The sequence below is a fragment of the Pongo pygmaeus genome, chromosome 15 (assembly GCF_028885625.2).
Source record: "Pongo pygmaeus isolate AG05252 chromosome 15, NHGRI_mPonPyg2-v2.0_pri, whole genome shotgun sequence".
NCBI classification, from domain to species: Eukaryota; Metazoa; Chordata; class Mammalia; order Primates; family Hominidae; genus Pongo; species Pongo pygmaeus.
This window is the reverse complement of record NC_072388.2, coordinates 99,105,187-99,132,096: the sequence shown is the minus strand read 5'-3', so window position 1 is coordinate 99,132,096 and position 26,910 is coordinate 99,105,187. Positions and strand designations below refer to the sequence as shown.

Here is a 26,910-nt window from a genome sequence, read left to right as displayed (position 1 = left end):
TGCATGTTCACGCATGTTGTGAATCCCCCAACCCCCTTTTGCTTTACAATGGGTGCACACTGTAATACTATTATAAACCATTATAGAAAGAGGATGTGATCGATAATTTTAGATGTCAACTTGACCGGATTAAGGAATACCTAGAGAGCAGGTAAAGTGTTATTTCTGGGTGTGCCTCTGAGGGTGTTTCCAGACTGGCATAACAGTTGGTGGACTGAGTAGGGAAGACCTACCCTCAATGTGGGTGGGTACCATTCAATCAGCTGGGGGCCCAGATACAACAAAAGGGCAGAAGCACTTTGGGAAGCTGAGGTGGGAAGATCGCTTGAGCCCAGGAGTTCTAGACCAGTATGGGCAACACAGCAAGACTCTATCTTTACAAAAAAATTTAAAAATTAGCCAGGCATGGTGGCATGCATCTGTAGTCCCAGCTACTTGGGAGGCTGAGGTGGGAGGATTGCTTGAGCCCAGGAGCATGAGGCTGCAGTGTGCCATGATTGTGCCACTGTACTCCAGCCTAGGCAACAGAGTGAGACGCTGTCTCTAAAAGAAAAAAAAAAAAGGCAGAGGAAAGGTGAATTCCCTCTCTCTTCTGAAGCTGGGATACTTCTTCTCCTGTCCCTGGGACATCAGAACTCCAGGCTCTCCAGCCTTTGGGCTCCAGGACTTGCATGAGCACCTCACACCACCCCACCCGCAACCACACCCTGGGCTCACAGGCCTTTGGACTTGGATTGAGCCACAATACTTGCTTCCCTGGGTCTCCAGCGTGCAGATGGTCTATCATAGGACTTTACAACCTCCATAATCACGACTCAATACCTCTAATAAATCCTCCCTTCTATATCTATACATATACATATACATATATATATGTGTGTGTGTGTATCTATCTATCTATCTATCTATCTATCTATCTATCTATCTCCTATTGGTACTCCCTGGAGAATCCTGACTAATACAGAGGCGTTCCTAACCTGAGGTGCTCAGATGGATTTCAGTGATCTATAAAACCCTAAAATTTTATGCCATGTTGTTCCATGGTGAACAGGTCTATGTGAACCTACCCACAAAGGTTGAGGGAGCTGATATGCTGAAAAAAGAGGTTGACAAATCCAGTTTTTCAGAAAGGAAAATTTAATAAGGACTCACAAACAGAAGCCATATCTCAGGTGGCCTTGAGATAGTCGATCCTCACACTGTTATCCACCAGATTCAGGGCTTATATACCTCAGAAAACTTGACTAAGGGCAGGGTTTATGGTAAGTATGTATCTACAATAACATCAATGCTGGTGAGTACATAAAAGTAGAAATCTCAGAGGCATTCCCGGAACTGGGGTCAATCAGAATTCAACATGGTAGATTAGCATCCCAAATGGAGTGGCTTTAGCCTCCACAAATGTTGTAGCTTAAGCATATTATACTTTTTCAGGAGAATGTGCTAATAACTACCATTAATTCCTCAAAGTAACTTCTGGTCTCCAAAAAGAAATCTTCCTACCAAAAAAAGCATATGAACTGGCCCTGGGCACAGTGAATGCTACTGAAGCACCCTCACGGCATGCTCACCCTGGCCAGAGGTTGCTGGGCCCAGGGCCCAGGGATGGGGGAGTTTAAGGAGGCAGCGTCTCCACCGTGCGCTTGTCAGTAACAGAGAAATGAGGAGCAATTTAGAGAGTATTTTGAAACTTCCTGTATCAATGCAAATCTAATACAAAGCAAAGAATATCACGTAAGTCTGGAAATTCTATTTGGCCTGGCACTTTTAAACCCATTTGCTAAATGCAACAATGTAATCGAGATTCTCTTAGTTACTTTCTGTCTCAGTTCATCAGGGCTCTAGACATCCAATTTGGTAGCCTTTGGTAGCCTCAAGCCATGTGTGACTAGTGAGCACTTGAAATGTGGCTGGTCCAAATTGAGAAGTGATGTTAGGGTAAAACACAGCCCAGATTTCAAAAACTTAGCACAAAAATGTAATATAGTTAATTAATACTTTTCATATTACCATAGTAACATTGTTGAAATTATATTATGGATACAGTAGTTTAAACACATACATTTTTTAAATTAATATGATCCATTCTTTTTACTTTAGTTAATATGGTTATTAAATATTTAAAATTCCACATGCAGCTCCCATTTGTGGCTTGAGTTGTTTTTACTTGGCAGTGTGGCTTCAGAGATCAGTGCACAACTATTCACTATTCTCTGTTCTCCAATTAATTGATTCCCACCTTAGAAATGTTTTCTTCTAGAAATCAAAAGTAAAGCTTTCAGATAGGGTTTTCTAGTTGGGTATTACTATTGGCACACAAATAAAAAACAGTTCACCAAAAAATACCTGGAAAAATATACTGAAACTGACACATCCATTTATGGGGTCTAAGTCCACGGGGAAATCCATTTGGCAATACCCAACTGAAAATATCTTTGAAGTCTGGGATGTATTTTGCACTAATATCACTTCTCAGTTTCAGAAGGATATAAGTCTAATAATAATCTCTTAAAAGACATTTACTGAGCACCTACCGTGTGTTGGGGTCTTCACATTTTTTTTTTATTTTTATTTTTTTTTGAGATGGAGTCTCGCACTGTCGCCTGGGCTGGAGTGCAGTGGCTCGATCTCAGCTCACTGCAACCTCTGCCTCTCCAGTTCACACAATTCTCCTGCCTCAGCCTCCCAAGTAGCTGGGATTACAGGCGTACATCACCACACCCAGCTAATTTTTTGTGTTTTTAGTAGAGACGGGGTTTCACTATGTTGGCCAGACTGGTCTCGAACTCCTGACCTCGTGATCCGCCCGCTTCGGCCTCCCAAAGTGCTGGGATTACAGGCGTGAGCCACAGCGCCTGGCCAGTCTTCACATTTATTACAATCATTTCCACTTTAAATATGAGAAATCTCAAGCTCAGAGAGTGGCTCCAGACCATTTGACTAGCAAGCGGCATAGACCTAGGTCTTGGCCACAGGAAATTGCCCCATCCCTCCTTCTGCCCACATTCTGCCTTCTTTTATATTTGCATCACAGGACAGTTCACCAAGTTCTTTCTGATACACTGTATCATTTAATTATCTAAACTATGCTGTGAAGTAAACAGGGATGTTACAATTACTGTATCAAAGGAGGCATCCAAGCCCACCTCACATCTCATGGCTTGTAACAGGAGAGCATAATCTTACACCTAGAAGTTCTGGGAAAAAAAGTTCAATATCTTTTCCTTTCCATGCTACCAATCATAACCTCCTCCTTTTAAAACTGACTGCCTTCCTAGGTTTGGAGTTAAAAGGAATGGGGGAAGAGGAACACTTATTGTTAACAATAACCATATTGTATGAACAATGTCACTGTTTCTAAGTACACATTTCTGCATATTATGTATTAATATATTATTAATATAACATCACTGTGAATTTATAGTGTTGATTGACCCGGAATTGGGGTCAATCAGAATTCAACATGGCAGATTAGCATCTCAAATGGAGTGGCTTTAGCCTCCACAAACGTTGTAGCTTAAGTATATTATGCTTTTTCAGGGGGAATGTGCTAATAACTACCATTAATTTCTCAAAGTAACTTTATGTTATTACATCCTCTATTTCATTTGCTCTTCCATGCCCACATTTATTATTCTTATGTCAAAGAGGATGAAACTGCAGCATACAACAGCTAAGTGACTTATGAAAGCTCTCAGAGCTACTTACAGACCAAAACACAGGCAATAAAGGTCATGAAGAGTTAAATGGAGACACGGAGACGCACTGAGGCAAAACTTCTCCTCCTGGTCTCGCATCCCAGGGAAGGTGCCTCACTATTCAATATATCAACCCTTTGGTGCAGACTGGGGAGATGTAAAAGCAAAGGAAAGGAAGACCTCCTTTGTCGGGTTGAACTGCGTTTGCTGACTAGGAGTCAGGCTCCGTTCTGTCCTGCCCAGATGGCTGCTTTCTGAGGGGCAGACGAGCAGCCACACTCTACCTTCTCTCTGCTCCCATGCTAAAAGGAAAAACATGGGGAAACAATGACAAAAAGAACTAATCCAAGTCCAGAGAATGTGTAGCTTGAATGTAGACTAGACGGGAGGCTAATCTGAGCCGAGGAGAAGATACAGGGGGAGGGAAAAAGCTACATGGTAGATTGTGAACAAGGAAGAGTTCAAAAGAGAAAAAATACAGTAATGTTAAAAATGCATACAGAAAGGAGGAGAGAGAAAAAAGAGGAACAAAAGGAGCTGGGAAAAATCTGTAGTAAGGGCAGCAAAGTGCTAGTAACAGGATCACTGTGCATTGAGCCGTTTGCTGAGGCTGTCCAAGTGCCACAAGCAAACCCAAAGGGACAGAAGCCACAAAGATCAACAGCTCATGGGGGTTGGGCACAGAGGCTCATGCCTGTAGGCCCAGCACTTTGAGAAGTCAAGGCAGGAGGATCCCTTGAGCCCGGGAGTTTGAGATCAGCCTGGGCAACAGAGCGAGACTCCATCTCTACAAAAAAGTTAAAAAATTAGCCCAGTGTGGTGGTGTGCACTTGTGGTCCCAGCCTCTCAGGAGGCTGAGGTGAGAGGATCACTTGAGCCCAGGAGGTCGTGACACCCATGATCGTGTCACTGCATTCCAACCTGGGTAACAGAGCAAGACCCTGTCTCTATTTAAAACAAAAAGCAGCTCATGGGGTCAGCCACACCACCCAGACACTCAAGCCAGAGAGAACAGAGTGGGTTGAGATATAGACCAACTCCAGGCTAGGAAACTACTTACCATGCTCTACTGTACACAGAACCTCACTGTTGTTATTTAGAATTTTCTTAAATGTGGTTCATTCAACACTTCAGTAACTCTAGTTATTTTACCCATATTATGTGCCCAAATTATTCATCTGACTTAAAGTTTTGCTTTAAAAGCTTCTAACAACTGGGTGCAGTGGCTCACGCCTGTAATCCCAGCACTTTGGGAGGCTGAGGTGGGTGGATCACCTGAGATCAGGATTTGAGACCAGCCTGACCGACATGGCAAAACCCCGTCTCTACCAAAAATACAAAAATTAGCCAGGCGTGGTGGTGCATGCTTGTAATTCCAGCTACTTGGGAGGCTGAGGCAGGAGAATCACTTGAACCTGGGAGACGGAGGTTGCAGTGAGCCAAAAGTGTGCCACTGCACTCCAGCATGGGGAACAAGAGCGCAACTCCGTCTCAAATAAATAAATGGCCTCTAACAAGGACTGTTTTAACTAGAAAATAACTGAACTTCATAAAGTGAGAAAAGCTGCAATCACGGGGTATTCATATGAGGAATCCTATTTTTAAAATATTTGTCTCCCACAGGGCCTCTGTCCCCAAGGTTTAACTTTGAAAAGCTCAAATGTTCTTACCTGTCCTTTTTCCCTTCAGTTCTTATACTTATTTGGTGACTTGGTTAATGACTCTATTTTCTGAAATCTGAGAAGCCAGTCCTGGGCCCTATGAGTCATGGCTGCAGAAGGAAACACAGTCCCCACTCTTGAGGAATTCATCTGCTTTTGGGAGAGGCAGGATATATTCAAGAGAACTCAAAAAGTTGGAAAAGTAACCAATAACCCAAACTATATCCCTAGTTTCTGATCTTTTTGAGTACAAAGTTATATTCTTTCTTTACAGCAACACACACACACACACACACACACACAAACAAACACACACACCCCAGGGCACAGCACACAGGGTACTAAGTGGTACCTAAGACCATCTCCGACAGCTACCCACCCAAGCTGTGGCCTCTGCCAAGAGTTGAGGGATATCAGTGAAGTTCTAGCATTATTCTGTTTAAGCTTTTTATTATGAGCAGTTAATAATTTTTCAATGAATAAAACTAGCTTATTAAAAATAAAGAAGTTTAACGGCACAAAGGGACAAGTGAAATGCAAATGGGACCCAGACTTGTTCCGCTTGTTAAGACAGTATCCTGATTTGGGACTAAGAGCCCTGGCTGTCCAGACCACGTGGGCTTTAAAACCGAGAGGAGGTAGTGGTGGGCAATCTTGTCCACCATCTGAGTCCACTGCTTCTGCTCTTTGATATGGCAAGTCAGAATATTTACGGCCCAACAGAGCTGGGAAGTTTGTCCAGACAAGAGCAAGATAAGATCAGTTTGTTTAAAACCTGCTGTGGATTTATTTGCTTTGTCCATGCTTAGCAATTCTGTCCACTTGCCACAACTTCTTCAGATTTTAATTTCCTTCTTTTCCTCTTAATTCTACAGACATGGCCAACGTGGTGCTTTATTAAATCTACAGAGCTGGTTGCCAGGCACTTCCTTCTGCTGCCTGCAGCTCTCTGTCTACAGTATCCTACCCAGGATGATTTCAGCTTTCCTTAGTCTACACTTTCCCCTCACTGAAAAGCAGCAGAATGGGAATCCATAGAGCTAGTTCCAGCCCTGTTGCTAACTAACCTGGTGATCACAACCAAGCTCTGACCCTTTCTAGGTGTGTTTCCTCCTCTGTAATTTCTAACTTGCTGAAAGTGGTGTTAATGAAATGACATATTGTTAATACAGTTCTCAGCCCTCAATAGTTGAATAAATAAATGGAAGTGATCCCATTTGTATCCCTAATGTCTAGCTCTGAATGAATGAAAGAAAATAACTATATATTGACTGGGACATGGTGGCTGTTTCGGAAATATTACTTCTCTTTCCCTTACCCACTGGAAATACCTCAAGGGAACTGGCCATGTCTGTTCTGGGGAAGCAAAAGGTAAATACTGTGTCCAAAAGAGGGACTCACAGAGATCTGAACAAGGGGATACCTAAGGAACTTTTTTGGTTCTAATATTCTATATTTTATTTGTACATTTAGCAAACACTGCTGAAGACTTGAAACACATGCTGGACAACAGCCAAGCCTGGAATTAATGTCACGTGCTCCTTCCACAATGCATCATCTAGAAGGCAGGGACTGACAAATCCAGTTAACAAAAGGGCATGAGAAGTATAGAAACAGAAGTAGGTGCAAGAGTATTTTCAGAGTATATGAGAAGGAAGATTAACTCTATCTGGGGGAACGAAAGAGGAAAAGGTAAGCCTTGAACACTGAGCAGAAGGCCCCAGTTAGAAAGGCTTTCCTGGAAGTGATTCCTTTAATCAATATCACGTAGCTTTCTATCTGGATGCTACACCTTGGAGAAATGACTAGACAGTGATTGTCTTTCCAGAGCCTTTTATTCCAGGATCTTCAACGGACTGCCCTTCAGACGTGGTCTTGAGTCCCCTCACCTTCTTCTTCTTTCTTTCTTTTGAAAGAAAAGCCTATCTTAGTTAGCTCAGGCTGCCATAACAAAATACCACAGACTGGGCAGCTTAACAGCAGCAATGTATTTTCTCACAGTTTTGGAAGCCTAAGAGGAAGGTGTTGGCAGGTTTGCCTTCTCTGGAGGCCTCTCTCCTTGGCTTGTGGACGGCCACCTTCTCACTGTGTCCTTAGAAGGCCTTTCCTCTGAGCATGAGCATCCCTCATGTCTTCACCTCCTCTCACAGTCTTATTGGACTAGGGGCCACTCTTTAGACCTAATTTAACCTTAATTACATCCTTAAAGGCCCTATCTCTGAATAAAGTCACACTGAGGTCAGGGCTTCAACCAGTGAATTGTGGGAGACATAATTTAGTCCATAACAGTGCCCTAGAGTGCCACGGTCCTCTGTTAAACACCTAGACAGAATATAACACTGCAACTGTGGTCTGACAATTTTGAAGATGACTGGGATGGTCATCTCCTTTGGAGGTAAAATGATACACATTTTAATCTGCTTTTTTATTTTTCTTGCAGTTTTGCATTATTCAGGATTTTTTAAGTTGCAAGTAACAGACATTAACAATGAAATTTGTTGTTTATATACTGCAAAAAAAAAAAAAAAAAAAAAAAAGGTTTATGGGTAAGCGTGGCTTAAGTTAAATGCCTGAGTGCACATGGTCAAGGCTGCCATGAGAACTTGCTCTCTTGCCATTACTGAACTCTATCTACTTCCCTCTCTCTTGGCTTATTAGTCTTCCCCACATGATAGGAAATAATGATTTGAAGCTTTCATGATCTTGACAGCTCTTGATCCCAGAAAAAAAAAAAAACCAGTATCTTTTATAATAGTTCTAGCTCAAGTCCCATAGAGCAGCAGTCCCCAACTTTTTTTGGCAGTAGGGACCAGTTTCAAGGAAGGCAATTTTTCCATGGACTGGGGTGGGATTGGGGGATGGTTTTGGGACAAAACTGTCCCACCTCAGATCATCAGGCATTTGATTCTCATAAGAAGAGCACAGCCTGGCTCCTTTGCATGCGCAGTTCACAGTAGGGTTTGTGGTCGTATGACAATGTAATGCCACTGCCGATCTGACAGGAGGCAGAGCTCAGGCAGTAATGCTCACCACTGCTCACCTCCTGCTGTGTGGAATGGTTCCTAACAGGCCACGAACTGGTACTGGTCCTCGGCCTGAGGGGTTGGGGACCCCTGCCATAGAGAATTCTTAGATGACAAAACTGCCCCTAAACCAGTCACCATAGCCAGGGGATTGAGTCTTGGTCTGGCCAGCTCTGGGTCATGTGCTGCCCCCTAGGTGAGGTGGGGGATTAGACCCACATAAACTACATGACAGGTAGTTAGGTCAGGTTACTGTTGAATAGAAAATGCTAGCTCCCTTCTACCCAACTAACCAGTTGCTGGCAAAACACGTATCTTTCTAGAAATAATAATGTGATCCTAGGAGACAAATAGGTGTGCTAAAAATGACCTGAATGTCTTTTCTTTTAAATTTCTCAATCTTTGTGCAATGTCTTACCTATTGGAACAATCTCAAACTGATACTTGTTTCTTTGGCCAGGTGCTAGAAAACAAATGTCTCAAAGAGGGTAAATGATGCACCTGCACATCTCAGCGCTCTCCCCATCAGTGAAAACCGCACTGGTATGCAAAACGGCAGCACATTTCTCTTCCTGACAGTTCTTAATAAATTAGAGCTAGACTTTATCATAGAAACAGTAAGAGTAACTACATCAATAGGGTGATACATTAGAAATTCCTATTAAAAAAAAAAAGAAAAAACAGATGGCCCCATCTGAGGGAGTGAGCAGTGTATAAAAAGAAAAAAAAAAAAAACACATACACTGTTGAATGAAATTACCATCTTGGAACTATGCAAAACATTTGTTGCTGCCAAAAAAACACATAATAAACTGCCTTAGCAGTCCAAACCAGGGTACAATACAGTGAATGAAGGAAACATAGGTTCTGATTTTCTAATTGAGTGACTTCATTATAACTCCAAAAATACAAAAACCAGCAAAAACACAATTTAGAAAGGAAATGTGAGGAATAATGTCTCATTTTAAAAGTTTTTCAGTTGTAACATACCAGTTACAGAACCCAGAGACACAGAAAGCAAACTTCATTCATTCCTCCAACTGTTAATTGTTCTAGTAGCTGGTAGTTGCTGTGCTAGATAGTAGGACAGAAATAAACTTGGTAAACAACAATTTTAAAAGCAACTTCAAGCTTTACTGTTTACTAAGCATTTTTGCATATATAATCATACTTTTCCTCACAACAACCACATTTCACAGATAAGGGAGACTCAAAACGAATACATAGTTTGCCAAGAATAACACAATAATTACCAATAAGAGGAGGAGCCTGAGCTCACATCCAAATGGGACTTCTAATCTTATACTCTTTTATCTTATGCATTTTTTTTAAAGAGTTGGGGTCTCACTCTGTCACCCAGGCTGGAGTGCAATGGCATGCTCATTGTTTACTGTAGCCTCGAATTTCTGGGCTCACATGATCTTTTTGCCTCAGCCTCCTGATTAGCTGGGCCCACAAGCATGTACCACCACGCCCGGTTAATTTTTTTTTGGTAGAGACAGGGTCTTGCTCTGGTCTCAAACTCCTTGCCTCAAGTGATCCTCCCACTTCAACCTTCCAAAGTGTTGGGATTAATCTGACCTAAAGATTTTCTTTTTCCTTACTCTTCTAATTGCCAGGTCCAGATTCTCCTTCCACTATGGCAAGCAGTGTTTTCTAGAGTGTAAACTCAAAATTAAGTGTTATGTTTAATATGTGGGAAACTCAGGGGGCAAAATCAACATTCCCCTTCCCATAAGACTTCTGAGACCCTTCATGCTACTATGGACTGTCTTTTTCGGGGCAGGGGTGATTATAATTTTTCTTTTCTTTCTTTTTTTTTTTTTTTTTTGAGACAGATTCTAGCTCTGTTGCCCAGGCTAGAGTGCAGTGGTGTGATTTCAGCTCATTGCAACCTCCGCCTCTTGGGTTCAAGCAATTCTCATGCCTCGGCCTCCCGACTAGCTGGGATTATAGGCACCCACCACCACGCCTGTTTTTTTTGTTTGTATTTTTAGTAGATACCGTGTTTTGCCATGTTGGCCAGGCTGGTCTTGAACTCCTGACCTCAGGTGATCCGCCCACCTGAGTTCTGGGATTACAGACATGAGCCACCATGCCCGGCCTACAATTTTTCTTAAACTGACCACAGAACTTCTTGTTTTTGTTTTGTTTTTCCCATGAAGCCTTGTGTATGACTAAAACAGCAGTCAAAACACAGGTTCCAGAGTCTGATGGTCTTGGGTTCAAATGCCAGCTCTGTGTGATGCTGGATAAGTTTTTAAACCAGCATATGACTCACTTTCTTCATCTGTAAAATGGACATGACAATAACAGCAGCTATCTCATAGGGCTCTTATGAGGCTACAAGTACATATGCTTATGCATATAAAGTGCTTAGCAGGTTACACTGATCATAGTCAAGTTCAGTAAGTGTGAGATAGCCACTTATTCAACAAAACATTATATAAAACAAATATTGCTAGAATACCCAACAGGTTTTCCTTGTTTTACAAAATTAGGGTAGAAAGCAGCTATGGAATGATGAAAACAAAAGTTGACTTTTTAGTTAGAAGATACAGATCCAAATCCTAGCTTTGCCACTTAAGCAGTGTGACTTTGAGGAGATGATTTAACCTCTCTGAATCTTAGAAGCCTCTTAGGTAAAATGGTAATAATAATGTAACCACCTGACTCTAGAATCTGCTTTTGACTGGTGTTCATAGGATTACTGTGAAAATTAGATGTGATAACAAAAGTGCCCACAGTATAGCAGGCACATTTGAAAGTGTGTTACCTTGTTTGTATATGAATCTAGAAGAATCAGAAGCTCTTAATTTATACATGTAAGGACTTTTAAAACTTCACATGGGTTTTTACTAACTCAAACCCTTTTGTCAATCCCTACAGCTTTGAAAATCTACCACTCGGCCCTTTTAGTCTTTCTGGCTGATCTTTCCCATCCACAAACAGATGTTGCTCACTGGATTCAGCACTTCCATCAAAATCCCCAAAAGCCTTCATGCTTAGAAATGAACAGACATCAAAAAGGCAGCAACTGTCCTCTTTACTGCCATTTCCTCTTCTAGGGCCTGTGACACAACAAGGTTATAATGCAGGAGGTTAAAAAAAAAAAAAAAGGTAATAAAAATGAAAAAACAAAGAGTGCTGAGAAGCCAACATGTATCCAGCTCTGCTCAACTGTGACAGATGCCTTCAAGTAACCCTCAATCTAGTTAAGAGGATAAGATAGAGGAAATTAAATATCAGATTATTTATTATGTACCTTAAGTGTTGTAGGAGAGTTCAGAAAAAAGAGAAATTTTGTGGGCTGTAGAGGTCAGAAAAGGCTTCCTGAAGAAATACTGCATGCACAGGGCTGGGTTTTAGAGGATTTCATGGAAAGAAAACAAGGTTTGGAAATGGGGAAGCAAAGTGGTGAGTGCAGATCCAGACTAAATCATTTTTTTGGAGCGGAAGGAGCCAAGCTTCAAGAGACTGCAGCCAGACCATGGAGGACTCCACCTGTAGAAAACAATGAAAAGCCGTCCTGGCAATGGACAGAATTTTATATCCACAAAGTACTGGGATACCATCCTCTCATCCCACCTTTCTATGAAGCAAGCTGTGTTTAAGCGTTCAGTCATGGGTAGGGATGAATTGATTAGTATTTTGTTCATATCAGGGATCTGATCATCATGAATGCCCCAACCATGCAGCCCAGGACAACAAACAAGAATTTTATCAACTGTAGCAAAACATGTCAACCTTCTCTTCCTTAGGAATCTCTATTCCTTCACTCCCCAAAAAGGTGGAGAATAAAAGTACACAATCTTCATTCTGTGGCTTTGGAAGTGCTCCAAGGTACATTTGATTTGCATGCATCCTCTCTCCAGGAAAAGGAATTTCATCACTGAGTACACTTCTTAAATCACAGAATATGTTTCATTGCCCTGCTCATAAAAATACATCCAACCACCACTTTTATCCATCTCCTCACCTCCCTTAGGAAGCCTCTATCTTGACTTGATACATAGTTGTCTGATCTAGCAAATATAGTGAAAAATGAGTAAGAGTGGTAACTTCTGAAAAACTAGGCAGGGGAGCCCTGCAGGGGGGCGCTCATATTCCTTGTTCCTGGTTCTCTTCCTTGGTGTCTGGTGTGCAGTCTGTGCACATGGGACCCAGAGTTGATTTTCAAAAAGGAAAGAGCTCCAAGAGTTCCTGTTTCTCCCAGGGCCACACAACAAGTGAAAGTAGATCGTCTTTTCTCTCTTCTAGCCTCGTGCTGATGAAGATGGGGGGCAGAGTAGTCGCAAAGAATGCACTGTGAGTCAACCCTGGCATCTGGCAGGATCTGAACTGGCTGACTGAAGTGAAAATAATTCTTCATGTCTGTAAATTATTACGAAATGCCCTGAAGAGCCCAGTGACTAGTCACTGAGGTATCAAACCCAAGAAAGAGCATGAACCAGCATAAGTTCTACATCAAACATTGTAGTCTGTACAAGCCACACTTCTAACACATCTAGGTTCAATCTGCCTTCGGAGGTGCCAGTGGAATTCAAAAGCATGTTATAGCACTTTTCGTTTTCCAGTGCTCTTGATTATGAAAGCTCACACATGGCCATTCTCCTCTCTGAACATCTCTGAAAATAAAATATTATTCCTGTTTTATCCCAATGAAGTTATGTGACTTACATAAAGTAATGCAGCATCATTAGAACCCAGGGTTTCCAGGTTCCCAAGCTCAGGTTCTTCCTGTGAACTCCAACGAGGTGTGTACATCAGAATCATCAGTGGAACTTTAAACAGTGCACATGTCTGGGTTTCACCTGCACATATTTGGACTTAAGAGGTTTGAGGAGTGGCCTGGGCACCTGTCTTTAGATTGCAACGGGCCTTCCCAGTTGAGAAACATTACATAGAATTCCCAAGTTGAAAGTCACTCTTGAAAGCTCTTTAGTAGATTCTCTTGATGTCCAGGAGAACCACCCCAGAATGTATCACATCATAGCTACAATTGTTGGAAGGGTGCTCTTCACTGAGTTCTCACTTGTAATTCACTCTTCCCTATACGGAAGAGACCTCACACATCACAGTTGTCCCGTGTAGTCCTAGTTAGTTCAACAGACACTTACTGATCACACTAGGCTCCAAGGATAATGAAATAGGACACAGAGGAACGTAGAACAATGAATAATGTAATGAGCTGTGGCCTGAGTACAGAAGCACTGCAGACTCAGAGAACCAGGGGTCACTTGGTGGTGGGCTCTGGTTGTATTATCACAATTAGCCAGAAAGCACTGTAGTCCCAGTTTGTCAACTGCAAGGAACTTATTAATCTCTCAGACCAGGGAATTTGCATGCAAACCAAGCCAAGATCCAAGCTCTCAGCTGATTAGTCACACCATGTTTGGTTCACTGTGTCATAAACATTTCAGTAGCAAACATGATTATCTTCCAAGGACTGATTTCTGGCATTCTGAGTCTGAACACTCAGGGAGAGGAGAAGACTAGAAGTACTCTAGCTTGAGAATGTATCAGCCTTTTTCCTGGCTCCCATGCAATTTCTAATCCAGGATAAGGGTCTATAAAATGCTTTGCTGCTTACAGTAAATTAAAAGAATTAATTTACTGAGTATCTAAATGCTTTATAGAGGTAATCTCGGCCGGGCGCGGTGGCTCACGCCTATAATCCCAACTCTTTGGGAGGCTGAGGCAGGAGGATCACCTGAGGTCAGGAGTTTGAGATCAGGCTGACCAACATGGAGAAACTCCATCTCTACTAAAAATACAAAAGAAAAAAAAATAGCCGGGCGTGGTGGCGCATGCCTGTAATCCCAGCTACTTGGGAGGCTGAGGTAGGTGAATCACTGAACCCAGGAGGCGGAGGTTGCAGTGAGCTGAGATTGCACCACTGTACTCCAGCATGGGCAACAAGAGCGAAATTCCACCTCAGAAAAAAAAAAAAAAAAAGGTAATCTCATTTAATTAGCATAGTAACTGTCAGAGATTGGTAATAGCCCCATTTTACAGATAAGGCAACCAAGGCACAGAGAACTTAAGTAATTGCTCAAGGTGATAAGAAAAGTCAAGGTGCTAGCAGCATGGCAAAACACCTAGTAGGGTTTCCCATCACTACTACTTATTCTCCAGAGGTGAAAATGTTTATCTCTGCAGAGTAGCCAACTTCAGGGCAGAGAAGTCACCAGTCACAGGGAAAGGACAAAATGGACCTGGGTTATACCCTGAGAAGACCCCAAAAACTCTCCCCTCAATCAGCTAAAGCATGGCTAAGAGCACACTGTCCCCCTGCTCCTACACCTCAGCTCCCACACACCTACTAACAGCTCTTGTCTTGATTTTCATCCACCCCAATCCTATACCCTCCAAGGCTCACTCCCACAGATGCCTCCTCCTGAAAACCTCTTTTAACTTTTACTATGGCAAAACTGTGTCCACCTCCCGGCCACAGCACGTTATCTGTATCCCTATGGAATCTATCCCAATCTCCTATGTTAGTATTATCTTTGCTACTTGCTACTCCATGCTTTTGGTCTGTCTGTTCCACACCTCTTGAGGACAGTGTTCCTGGAGGCAGGACTAAGGATTACACATATTTACATTTTCTACTGTGGCTTATATTGAGTAGATGTTCCGGAAGTATTTGTTCAATGAATGGTTATCCTAATATCAAAAGGGCCCTCCCACATCCCTACCTCCAAAATGACCCATTGCCTGACTTTTCAGAACCAACATAGTTGAGGATATGTTTGAAACTACCCTAAGTAGCCAGCAAGAGACATAGAGACCCAAGATGGTATTCTGCTTCAGGACTCACTCCTCTGGGAAGCCCAGCTAAATTCTTCCTCTTTGTTTTCTTTTGTTATTAGCATAAACAACTACTATTACACTAAGCAAAGAGGAATGGGAGATAACAGAAACTGTTTTTAAAACACGGCATTTGAATCTGTTAAACATTAACTGATTAAACTTTCACTGATTACAAAATGTAAAATACATAAACAATACAGCAATGTTTTATAATTTATACACTTCTTTCCTATACATTATCCTCAAAATAGTCCTTTTGCTACATGTGAGGTAACTAAGGCCTAGAGAAATAAAGTGACAGTCATAGCTTACATTTCTCTTACAGGAAATGGAGCCAAATATTGGGACTCCAGATCTACAACACTGCCTCACTTTGAGTAAAACTCAACAACTGCACGCTTATTTAATAATGAAGAATAGATTTTTTTTTTTTTTTTTTTTGAGACGGAATCTCGCTCTGTTGCCAGGCTGGAGTGCAGTGGCGTGAACTTGGCTCACTGCAACCTCCGCCTTCTGGGTTAAAGCGATTCTCCTGCGTCAGCCTCCCAAGTAGCTGGGACTACAGGTGCGTGTCACCACACCTCACTAATTTTTGTATTTTTAGTAGAGACGGGGTTTCACCATGTTGACCAAGATGATGTTGATCTCTTGACCTCATGATCCACCCGCCTCAGCCTCCCAAAGTGTTGGGATTACAGGCGTGAGCCACCGCACCCGGCCAATAGATTGGTATTTTTAAGTATATCTGCTTTGCCATCTTAAGAACTAAATTATCTGTTTCCCAGTGCATAAAGGGCTCAAACAACTCAATACAAAGAAAACAAATATTCTGATTTAAAAATGGGTAAAAGATCTGAATAGACATTTCTCAAAAGACATACAAATGGCCAAGAGGTATGTGAAAAATGCTCAACATCACTATTCATCTGGGAAAGGCAAATCAAAACCCCAATAGCATCTCACACAGTTTTATCAAAAAGACAGCGAGAAAGGGGGGCCCTTGTACACTGCTGGTGAGAGTATAAATTAGTACAGCTACTGTGGACACTCCAAAACAGTTTGGAGGTTCCTCAAAAAAAAAAAAAAAAAAAAACTAAACTAAAAGTAGAACTACCATATGATCCAGCAATCTCACTGTCGAATATATATCCAAAAGAAAGGAAATTGGTATACTGAAGAGACTGATTTTACTCCCAAGCTTACTGCAGCATTAGTCACAACGGTCCAGATAGGAATTGAGGCTGGGTGCGGTGGCTCATGCCTGTAATCCCAGTACTTTGGGAGGCCAATGCGGGTGGATCACTTGAGGTCAGGAGTTTGAGACCAGCCTGACCAACATGTGGGAACCCTGCCTCTACTAAAAATACAAAAATTAGCTGGGCGTGGTGGCGCATGCCTGTAATCCCAGCTACTTGGGAGGCTGAGACACGAGAACTGCATGAACTCGGGAGGTGGAGGTTGCAGTGAGCTGAGATCACGCCGCTGCACTCTAGCCTGGGCAACAGAGCAAGACTCTATCTAAATAAAAAAAAAAAGATACAAATCAACCTAAGCGTCCAACAACAGATGAATGGATTAAAAAAAAAAGTGGTATAAATATACAGTAGAATATTATTCAGCCATAAGAAAAAATGAAATTCTGTCATTTGCAGCAACCTAGATGAAACTGGAGGACATTATGTTAAGTGAAATGAGGCAGGCACGAGAGAGACGAATACTGCATGTTCTCACTAATATACAGGAGCTAAAAAAAACTGAACTCATGGAGATAGAAAGTAGAATGATGGTTATCAGAGGTGGGAAGGGTAACGGGAAGAGGGTAATAAAGAGGGATAATTAGTGGGTACAGAAATACAGTTTGACAGAAGGAATAAGATTTAGTGTTCGGTAGTACAATAGAGCAACAAGAGTTAACAATAATTTATTGTACATTTCAAAATAACTAAAAAAGTGTAATTTGAATGTTCCTAACACAAAGAAATGATAAAAGCTTGAGATGGGCATTCCGGTTACCCTGATTTGATCATTACACATTGTACACTGTATGCTTGTATCAAAATATCACATGTACCCCATAAATAGGTATACTTAGTATCTATAATAATTAAAATTTTTATAAGTAAAGTTTCCCCAAATAACACCTTGCTTTTGGCTTGTCAGACGGACACCAGGTGAAACTGTCAAGTCAATGAGGTCTGTCCATCCCTTTTATCTGCTCTATTCTCTCTCCCTGGTCTCTCTGCCCTCTGCGTTCTTCCACCAACCAGTGCTCCCACCATCATCTACCAAAGATCCACATGGTGGTGGATTCCAACAGGCCCCGGGGATCCAAGACAGAGAGGGATCATAGCTCCCACAGTTAGGGACTGTGACTTACTTAATTCAAAGTATTTTCATTATCAGACATTTAATAATACATCCCAGAGCTGAGAGTATGCTGTCAGCAGTAGTTGGTAGGGATACAAGATGACGACCTTCTCTCTGACCTCAAGGAGCTCATGCTTTGGTAGAGGAGATGTGAGAGAAACTAATAATCACACAACTACACAGTAGTAAGCACTACACAGAGATGGGATGGAAGAGCCGTGGGAACTGGGAGGAGGGTAGGTCATTCTACCCAGGTGGGCCTTCTGCTCCTTTTCTAGAAGTTCCCTACTTTTCCTACATCTGTGGAGCATGTGCCAGGCACCTGACAAGCTCTGAGCCCACAGGAAAGACTGAAAGGTTGGGCTGATGGTTAAGACAGAGGGTCAATTTATACGATGGCATTTCAGGCACATAGTATCTGGGAAAGAGGGACTGAACTGAAACTGACTGGCTCCCTTAACAGCTGGGTGACTTTAAGCAAATTACTTAGCCTCTCTGAGCATCTGTTCTCATTTCTTTCATTCATTTAACAAATATTTATTAGATATCTACTGTATGCAAGGCACTATGGATACAACAGTGTTGTTGTTTTTTTTTTTTTCCTGAGACACTGGAGTGCAGTGGCATGATCTTGGCTCACTGCAGCCTTGACTTCCTGAGCTCAGATAGATGATCCTCTCACCTCAGCCTCCCAAGCAGCTGGGACCACAGGCATGTGTCACCATGCCCGGCTAATTTTTGTACTTTTTGTAGACATGGGGTTTCGCCATGTTACCCAGGCTGATCTGGGGCTCCTGGGCTCAAGCAATCTATCCGCCTCAGCCTCCCCAAATTGCTGGGATTACAAGCATGAGCCACTGTGCCCCACCACAGCTGTGTTTTTTTGTTTGTTTGTTTTCGGAGACAGAGTGTCACTGTTGTTGCTCAGGCTGGAGTGCAGTGACGCGATCTCAGCTCACCGTAACCTCTGCCTCCCAGGTTCAAGCGATTCTCCTGCCTCAGCCTCCCGAGTAGCTAGGATTAGAGGCATGCGCCACTATGCCTGGCTAATTTTGTATTTTTGTATTTTGTATTTTAGCAGGGGTTTCTCCACGTTGGTCAGGCTGGTCTTGAACTCTTGACCTCAGGTGACCCACCTGCCTCTGCCTCCCAAAGTGCTGGGGTTACAGGCGTGAGCCACCACGCACTGCCAACTGTGTATTTTTAAAAACCTATCCTTGTGGCACTTAGGTTCTGCTAAGGGAGGTAAACAATAACAAATATAAAATTTAAAGCTACAGTGTATAGATGGTGATATGTGATCTGGCAAAAAATAAAGCAGAGTAAAAAGAAAGGGAGTGCCCATTGTGGGGAGAGGGATATTAAAAAGACAGGTCAGGGTAACATCTGAGTAGAGACCTGGAAGAGGCCAGGGCATAAGCCACATGGCCACCTGGGGGCAGAGCAATCCAGGCAGAGACTGTCAGGGCACAGGCCTCAAGGAGGAGGCAGCCTGGTGTGTTCAAGGAACAGCATAAACCGGTAAGGCTAGAGTGGTGTGGAGGAGACAGGGTGCTGTTAGAGATGGAATCTGATAAGAGGGCCAGGGCTGAGCAGGCCTGGTAAGCCATTAGAGCTTGGGCTCTCACTCTCAGTGAAATGGGAAGTTACTGGGAGGGGAGGTGGGGGTTTGAGAACAGGAGTGACATGATTTGACTTCTTATCTTAAAAAGGAAAATGGGTGAAAAATCGAGACTAGAGAACAAGGCAGAAAGCTTGGAGGGCAGTTACAATGCTACTGCAGCAATTCAGATGCTGGCATTTGGACAAGGCTGGTGGTAGTAGAGCCAGTAGGAAGTGGTTGGATTTGGTGTATATTCTGAGACAGAGCTGGTAGGACTGCTTGATGGATGAGAGACGAGATGTGGAGAGTAGGAGAAAGGGGTCAAGAATGACTGAACAACTAAAAGGAAGGAGTTGCGGAGCTGCCGCTGACTGGGCTGCGGAAGACTGAAGAAGGGATAGGAAAGAGCTGGAGGACCGTATGAGACATGTTTGAGATGCCTAATTAGGGTTCCAGTAGTGACATCAAACAAGCAGATGGATATATGGGCCCAGAGTTTAGGACAAGTTCTGATGTGGACTGTGTTTTCATCTCCAGCAAGCCACATGGCTGCCTGGGGGCAGGGCAATCCAGGCAGAGATACAGCCAGTGAAGAGGTCTAGAGGAGGAGCATAAGGCCCACGTGGCTAGAGTGGTATGGAGGAGAGAGTCCATTTCATTTATGTGAGTTAAAGTTACCTTGGGCAAAGCAATCAGCAGTGATTGGCACACAGCAGGTATTCAATGATCAAGGTTCTTTTCCTTCCCCTTCCCTGCCTGGCCCAGTCTCTACCTCCTGTTCATCTGAGACTTATTTCCTCAGCTCAGATCAATGTACTAAACATCTGTTTCTTCAAGGTACTACAGGAGCCTGGAAAATGAGAGAGACCAAGCTGGCTTGGGCTCTTGACACTTGGATGGTTCTTTAGCCTTGCCAACTTCAGGTCTTCCCCAATACTACTCATTTTGACTTGTTTCAATATTCCAGTGAAAGGGCAAGAAAAACCATCACATTTCCCAAGACTAGATATAAATTTAAATTAATAAAGAAAATTGGTTAGAGTTTGAACTTCAAACCCTTCCATGATGTTTTTGTTTAAAAATAAAACAGACTCAAAATAGTAACTTCCATTTTCACGTGACTAACAAATAACAATTGTGGATTTCAGATCTTGGTACACTACATTCCTCCCAGAAATAAATCGGAATAAGTCAAATACCAGGAGTTCTGAGAAACAAAGGTCTCTGATTTGGGCTCCATTCTCGCTTGACGGATTATGGGGAAAAAAGTCACATTTAAAACTCTTCATTCTGGGGTGGTAAGGAAATGTAGGCACTGTTCTGGGTCCAGAGGTAGAGGGAAAACTACATGGTATTTCACAAAATGCTCAAGACAGTCTCTGTGGTGTGTAGAAACAGGCAAATGTTTACTTAAAACTTTCAGTTCAGTAGAAGGAAGTCTAAGAAAGTTTTTAAAAAAGGTAAAAGGAGGCTGGGTGCTCATGTGTGTAATCCCAGCACTTTGTGAGGCTGAGGTGAGCAGATTACTTGAGGTCAGGAGTTCAAGACCAGCCTGGTCAACATGGTTGAACCCCGTCTCTACAAAAATACAAAAATCAGGCCAGGTGCGGTGGCTCACGCCTGTAATCCCAGCACTTTGGGAGGCCGAGGCAGGGGGATCACCTGAGGTCAGGAGTTTGAGACCAGCCTGACCAACATGGAGAAACCCTGTCTCTACTAAAAACACAAAATTAGTCAGGCGTGGTGGCATATGCCTGTAATCCCAGCTACTTGGGAGGCTGAGACAGGAGAATTGCTTGAACCCGAGACAAGAGCGAAACTCCATCTCAAAAAAAAAAAAAAAAAATTGGCCGGGCTTGGTGGTGGGTGCTTGTAATCCCAGCTGCTCAGGAGGCTAGGGCAGGAGAACTGCTTGAACTTGGGATGCGGAGGTTGCAGTGAGCCGAGATCCCGCCGCTGCACTCCAACCCAGGCAACAAAGCGAGATTGTGTTCCAAAAAAAAAAATTAAAAAAAAAAAAAAAAAGGCAAAAGAACAAGTGACCTGTGTCTACCCCAAGAGCCAGCTAGAACAGCTTGCCTGGTGGTAGAACAATAGTCTTGTAGGCAATGGCAGGCAAAAATCCCCTAGGCAGCTGTAAAACACTGGCCCGACCTCTCAAGCTCCTATTACTCTCTAGGCGTGGGACCCAGGCAGCAGTAAATCATGACAACCATCAGTGCGCTGTGGAGTGAGATCATCTGCAGGGATTCCTTAATGAAACGTGATGACTTCTCTGGCACTCCAGCAAGTGGGGTGTGCTGAGGACACCACGTTTTTCTCAGGAGATCAGTTATCAGCTTTTCCACATGTTCTCCTGAACCAGCACACAAAACGGCCCAGGTGGCACCATGGCACCGACCTCAGGACTGTGCCGAGCTAGCTGGATAGCTTGCTTTTCCTTGTTAAGTTCTAGTTAAAATGCACTGTACCAACTGCTCATTAAGGTCTTACTGTGTGTCAAGCAGTTGTTGGCGCCAAGGAAACAAAAACAGGCAGGATTCTGTTGTTTTTATGAATTCTGCTCTCATGGAATTCATAGTCCAATAAGTAAATGCGTCTGAGGCAAAATCAGACTTCCTTTTAAAAACAAATGTGGCCAGCCGGGTGTGGTGGCTCACGCCTGTAAACCCAACACTTTTGGGGGCCGAGGCAGGTAGATCACACGAGGTCACGAGTTCAAGAACAGCCTGGCCAACATGGTGAAACCCTGTCTCTACTAAAAATACAAAAAAAATTAGCTGGGCGTGGTGGTGCATGCCTGTAATCCCAGCTACTTGGGAGGCTGAGGCAGAAGGATTGCTTGAATCCAGGAGGCAGAGGTTGCAGTGAGCTGAGATTGTGCCACTGCACTCCAGCCCGGGTGACAGAGTGAGAGTCTGTCTCCAAAAAAAAGAAACAAGAATGTGGCCCTTCCTTATGCTCTCAGGGCTGAGGATATGCGGAGGAGCGTGTCCACAAACGAGGCCTACAGGCACGTGTAGATAACCTGATGGAGCCGGCCCCAGGATGTGCTTCCTCCTTTATATTCATGTAGGAAGAACTGCTGTAATTCATAAAGTTTATATTATCCCATTTAATTCCAACAGTGTTATGGAGTTTCTTGGTGAGAATCACTCTCCCCATTTCAGCTGACACTAAGAAAGATCAAGAGACTTGCCAAGCCCACCAAGTTAGTTCATAACGGCACCGAGATTATAAAACCAAGTTCTCTGATTCTCATCCCAAAGAAACAGAGAACTTGGCTTATAATCTTACTGCTCTGCAAGACCTCCCCAAGTGACAGGTGGTTCACGTACCTGTCCTTGAACTGCTTCTGTCTGCTCTCAATTTTTCTTACCCGTACCCCCACCCTGCCTTTGCCTCAAACTTCCCATCTCCATGAAGGTAATCTTCTGCTTTTCCTAAGCCAATGGTTGTAAGTCTGGTCTCCAGACCTGCAGCATCAGACTCACCTGGGAAGTTGTTAGAAATACAGATTCTTAGGCCTCACCCCAGATCTACTCAATGAGAAATTCTGGGAGTGGGGTCCACCAATCTGAGTTTTAATGAGCTTTCCAGGGACTCTGCTGCACGCTAAAGCTAGAGAACCCCACTGAACTAAGCTAAAAAGCTAGGTACCTCTATAGTCCCTGTGTTGCCCCACCATGATCACGGGGCCCCCACATACACAAACTCTCCATGACTAGAGAAGAAAGCCATTTGTCTGGCACCATGCAGCAGTCACAAAATGCAGTCACATCCAGTAAAATTTTTCAGGGCCAGCTTAGGCAAAAGCTTGAAGCAAGAGGTAACAGCCCTCCCCTTTGTGGTCTACCCTTCATAATGATGGCCGCTTTTTCTCAATCAGTGCAATGGCCTTTAATTCAACCCTCTCCCACCTCATCAGACCCAGCTCTTGACCCTTAGATTAGAAGCCCACCACAATGGGAGTGGATGTGTTGATACATAACCCTCTTCCCTAACCATGAAACGTAATGAAAGGCTCCAAGCTCTGCTCAAGAGGGTAGATAGGGGTACTTCATCTAGAGTAAATGCTAACAATAAAACATGAACCATGCAGTTGCGCTACTTTCTACAAATTACAGAACGCTTCCATAACTCTCACAAGGATCACAAAAGCTACTTTTGAAACAGACACTAGAACCCAGGGGCCTATCTACTGTAACATGCCAGACGTTATATAAATTCTTGTTAGTCATCTAATGGGGCTATTATAAAAGTTCTGGTCACTCTGTAAGGGCAGGAGCCCATGTTACCAGAGCACACTGCCACATAAAAAGAATTTCTTTGTCACAAACCCAGGCCACTAGAAATAATGCAGAGACACATGATTAAACAAAGGATAACTTCCTGAATCCAAAGTATCAAGTTTACTGAAAAGGGCAGGGGACAACCTTTACGATTCGACTTTTCTTTGTGGAGATCTAATGATCCTCTTATCTACTCCCTTGACTGGCTAACAGGTCTGTAGTTTTTCTCTTAGAAGAATGAAAGGTGGTTATTCTCTTATTGTTTTAATGTCTACTGCAGCAACATTTGGAGGAACAAAAAAGGCCCGGAGAGGTAGAACTGAGGTTCCCGCACAATCACTCTTTGCCCATCAATACGGAATTTATGCTCAGTTCTAAAATGCACAAAAACTGCATTTGAAAAATGAGAAGCTTTCAGAGGTCGGAAGTGTGTGTGTGTGCGCGCGCGCACACACACACACACACACACACACTCTTCCATATGTTCCGGAGAGGTGGAAATATGCACAAGAAGAATCTGATGACCCTCCCATTCCGCCTCCTTTATTTTCATTTCTTAGAAACTCTTTCCATTGGAATACCCCTTTCCACACTTATATCCAGGGATAGATTCCTGGAGAAGAGAGGGAGTAAGATTCACAAAAGATCTAATTTGGAGCACTAATAATTACAGCAGCTGAAAAGCACAGGAAAGCAAAGAGCCCTGTTAACAAAACACTATCAGGGCACTTCCCAGAAAACAGCCTGGCGATGAGATTACTACTAAAAATAATGAAGACAAGAAGAGCCAAAATCAAATCTCAACTATGCAGACAGACTTGCAGAATTTTTCACCTTCACTGCTACAATTAGCATTTTTTAAAAAGAGCACTAGACTGCATGAGTTGACAAAGGAAGAGAAACAAAAGATAGCAAGAGACTCATTCTGGACACACAGTTGCTATTCTGTATTCACAAACTCTACACCAGCAACAGCAGCTCAAATAAGGCACAAGGTGGGGTCCTGGACAAATTCACCCATGATCAGACCAATTATCCACGCTGCACTTCTGCACACAGTAAACACCCCTGACCTGCACCACCTCTGCACCTCCCACCCCCATGACTGGGATATACCCCACCACACGCTGAAAAGAACCTTGTTTTTTTTTTGTGAGAACCAGCCAGAGCCTAAGCTGTCATTACACAGCAAAAACCTAGCGAGAACAAAAAGCCAGCAGCAGACCGATGTAGAAAGCCCAGAACATACCTGAATTCTTCAAATGCAAACATGACCTAGTCAGAGACAATTTCCTTAGATTGTGTGGTAGTCTTTTTGGTATGGAGGACAACCATTTAGTTAGTCAGATGGTGCAAAGTGCAGAAAAAAGAGGCGGGGTTTCCACACCCCCCAATATTCTGAAGTAAAAGGCTTTCTGCAGACAGGGGCCTGCAGCCTCCAGCTCTGCCAGCTGCTGACAAGCGGCAGCTAACAGGGGAGGCAGCTAGAAAACCATGTGATCATTCCAGCAAGTCTGATTAATGCAGTGTATGCTTAGGCTCCAGGCTGGGAACTGGATTAGTCTAGAGAAAGAAGTCGAACCCAGGGCACGCCTGGGATCCTGGGTAAAGCATGTAACACATCCCACCCCCTACCAGAACTGTGCAGGTTGGGGAGAGAGGACAGAAGGCTGAAAGGAATGAGAATGCAACCTGTTCTGCTGTGATCTGCCTAATTACCTCATCTTCCTGTGGCTGCTGCTGCTATAAGCTCAGGCATGACCAACATTACATGTGAACGTAAGTACTGAAAAATTCTGCAGAATTCTGTATTTTACCATTCCACTACCAAACACTATTTTAGCACAAATGCATAAGCTGCTTCAGAATCACAAAAGTCGCATTTTATGTCCACCACTTTACCATGACCAGTGTGACCTTACACGTGACTCATTAGTGATCTCATTTATTTGATTATTCATTTATCGAGTATATAGTATGTACCAGGTTCTCACCAATTCCTTGAAGTACAAGAATTGCTATAATCATTTCAGAAGAGAAGAAAAAGGAAACGAGATGCCAGCCCCCAAAAGAAAAATGTTTATCAGGCTGGCAAGATTTGGCAAATGAGCTGAGGTTGTATTCTGAGACTCGCCGTGAAGGAAAATCTTCAGCATTCAGGTTGCAACTCTTTGTGAAATAAGCAAGGCAGATCTCAAATAAAAACTTATGAGTCACTCTTGATGTTTTTTCTCTCCCTTGACCACAGTGTCATCAGTCACTAACTGTAATCGACCTGGAAAAGGTGGCCTGAAGCTGCCCCTTTCCCCTCGCCCACTCACACAGCCTGGGTGTGCCCTCAGCGTCCCTCACTCAGCCTTTGGCCTTAAGAAAATTGCTTTGGCTGATTTTTAGAGAAGGGGTGGAAGAAGGAAACCCAGTTACTAATTCTGATTTTGATGCCTCTGTTTAACCCTGCATTACTAATTCCTCACAGCTCAAGAAATAAAGTCTTTTACGCCTCATCATGACATACAAAGTCTTATTTCTCCAATTCTTTCTTCCACGAAAACTCTTCACAAACCCCCAAATTCAGTTAGACATTCACAGTTCCCAAAATCTGTCAGGACTTCCCTTCTCGGGCCCATGGACCAGCTGGATGAGGTTCTTTGCTGCTCCCCAATGTGAGCTGCTGCCCACGTGCTGCTCCCTCACTGCTCCCTCTCCAAGGGGCTGAGATTCCCACAGGGCAGCGCGCTGCTCTCTCTCCTTGGCTGCCACCTGCATGGCATCCAACATTGTGTTTGCCTCTCCTGCAAATCTAAGAGTTCCTTGAGGACAGGAATGTGTGAAGTTAATTTCTGTATTCCCAATGCCTGGCACAGCACTTGACAAAAAGGAATTATTCACATAAGGTTTGCTGAATGAACCTCTTTTGCCTCAGCTTTTATCAGGGAGAAGAGTGATCCAGTACATGCATTCGCACGAAGGTGCTCTGGGACAAATGTATTACTCTTCATACAGTTATCTCTGTCTCGAAGAGAAGTAAGAGAGTCCAGGTCTTGACTCAAAGAAATGCAGCGACAAAGGCCAAACGAGGCAGACTGACGAGTGAGGGAGGTGTCTGGGGGAATCCTGTGGTCCCCCAAACCACACAGCAATCACCTAAGCTGATCTGAAATGCCTTCTGCAGTATTCATGACCAGCATCTGCCTGAGACCTTCTGGTGATGGCAGCTTCTTGGCAGAATCATAATAACAGGAAACACAAAATATTCAAGTCATTAAATAACTCAGTTTTAAGTCCCAGATCTGCCACTTACTCTGTGATCATTGACAAGCTACTTAAATTCCCTAGGCCTTGGATTTACCCTATATAAAACCAGAATAATATTGATACTGCCCACGCCTCTCTCATAGGAGTGTTGCAAGAAACCAATAAAGTAGGAGTTGGAAAGTTCTTTATCAAATA

At 43.2% G+C, this 26,910-nt stretch overlaps 1 protein-coding gene across 6 annotated transcripts in view; it reads right to left on the bottom strand.

Annotated features, from left to right (window-relative positions):
• EVL (Enah/Vasp-like) overlaps positions 1–26,910 on the bottom strand; it is a 172,980-nt gene that overhangs the window by 99,849 nt on the left and 46,221 nt on the right. The window contains exon 1 of one of the 6 annotated variants that reach the window (XM_054448210.2): positions 24,710–24,830. The exons of 2 other annotated variants lie outside the window; for them this stretch is intronic. In XM_054448210.2, coding sequence (XP_054304185.1) covers positions 24,710–24,732 — 23 coding nt within the window. In that variant the 5' untranslated portion in view covers positions 24,733–24,830. Of the gene's footprint in view, positions 1–24,709; positions 24,831–26,910 lie in introns of those variants that run through there. 3 more of the 6 variants (XM_054448207.2, XM_054448215.2, XM_054448212.2) reach the window with 3 other exon arrangements.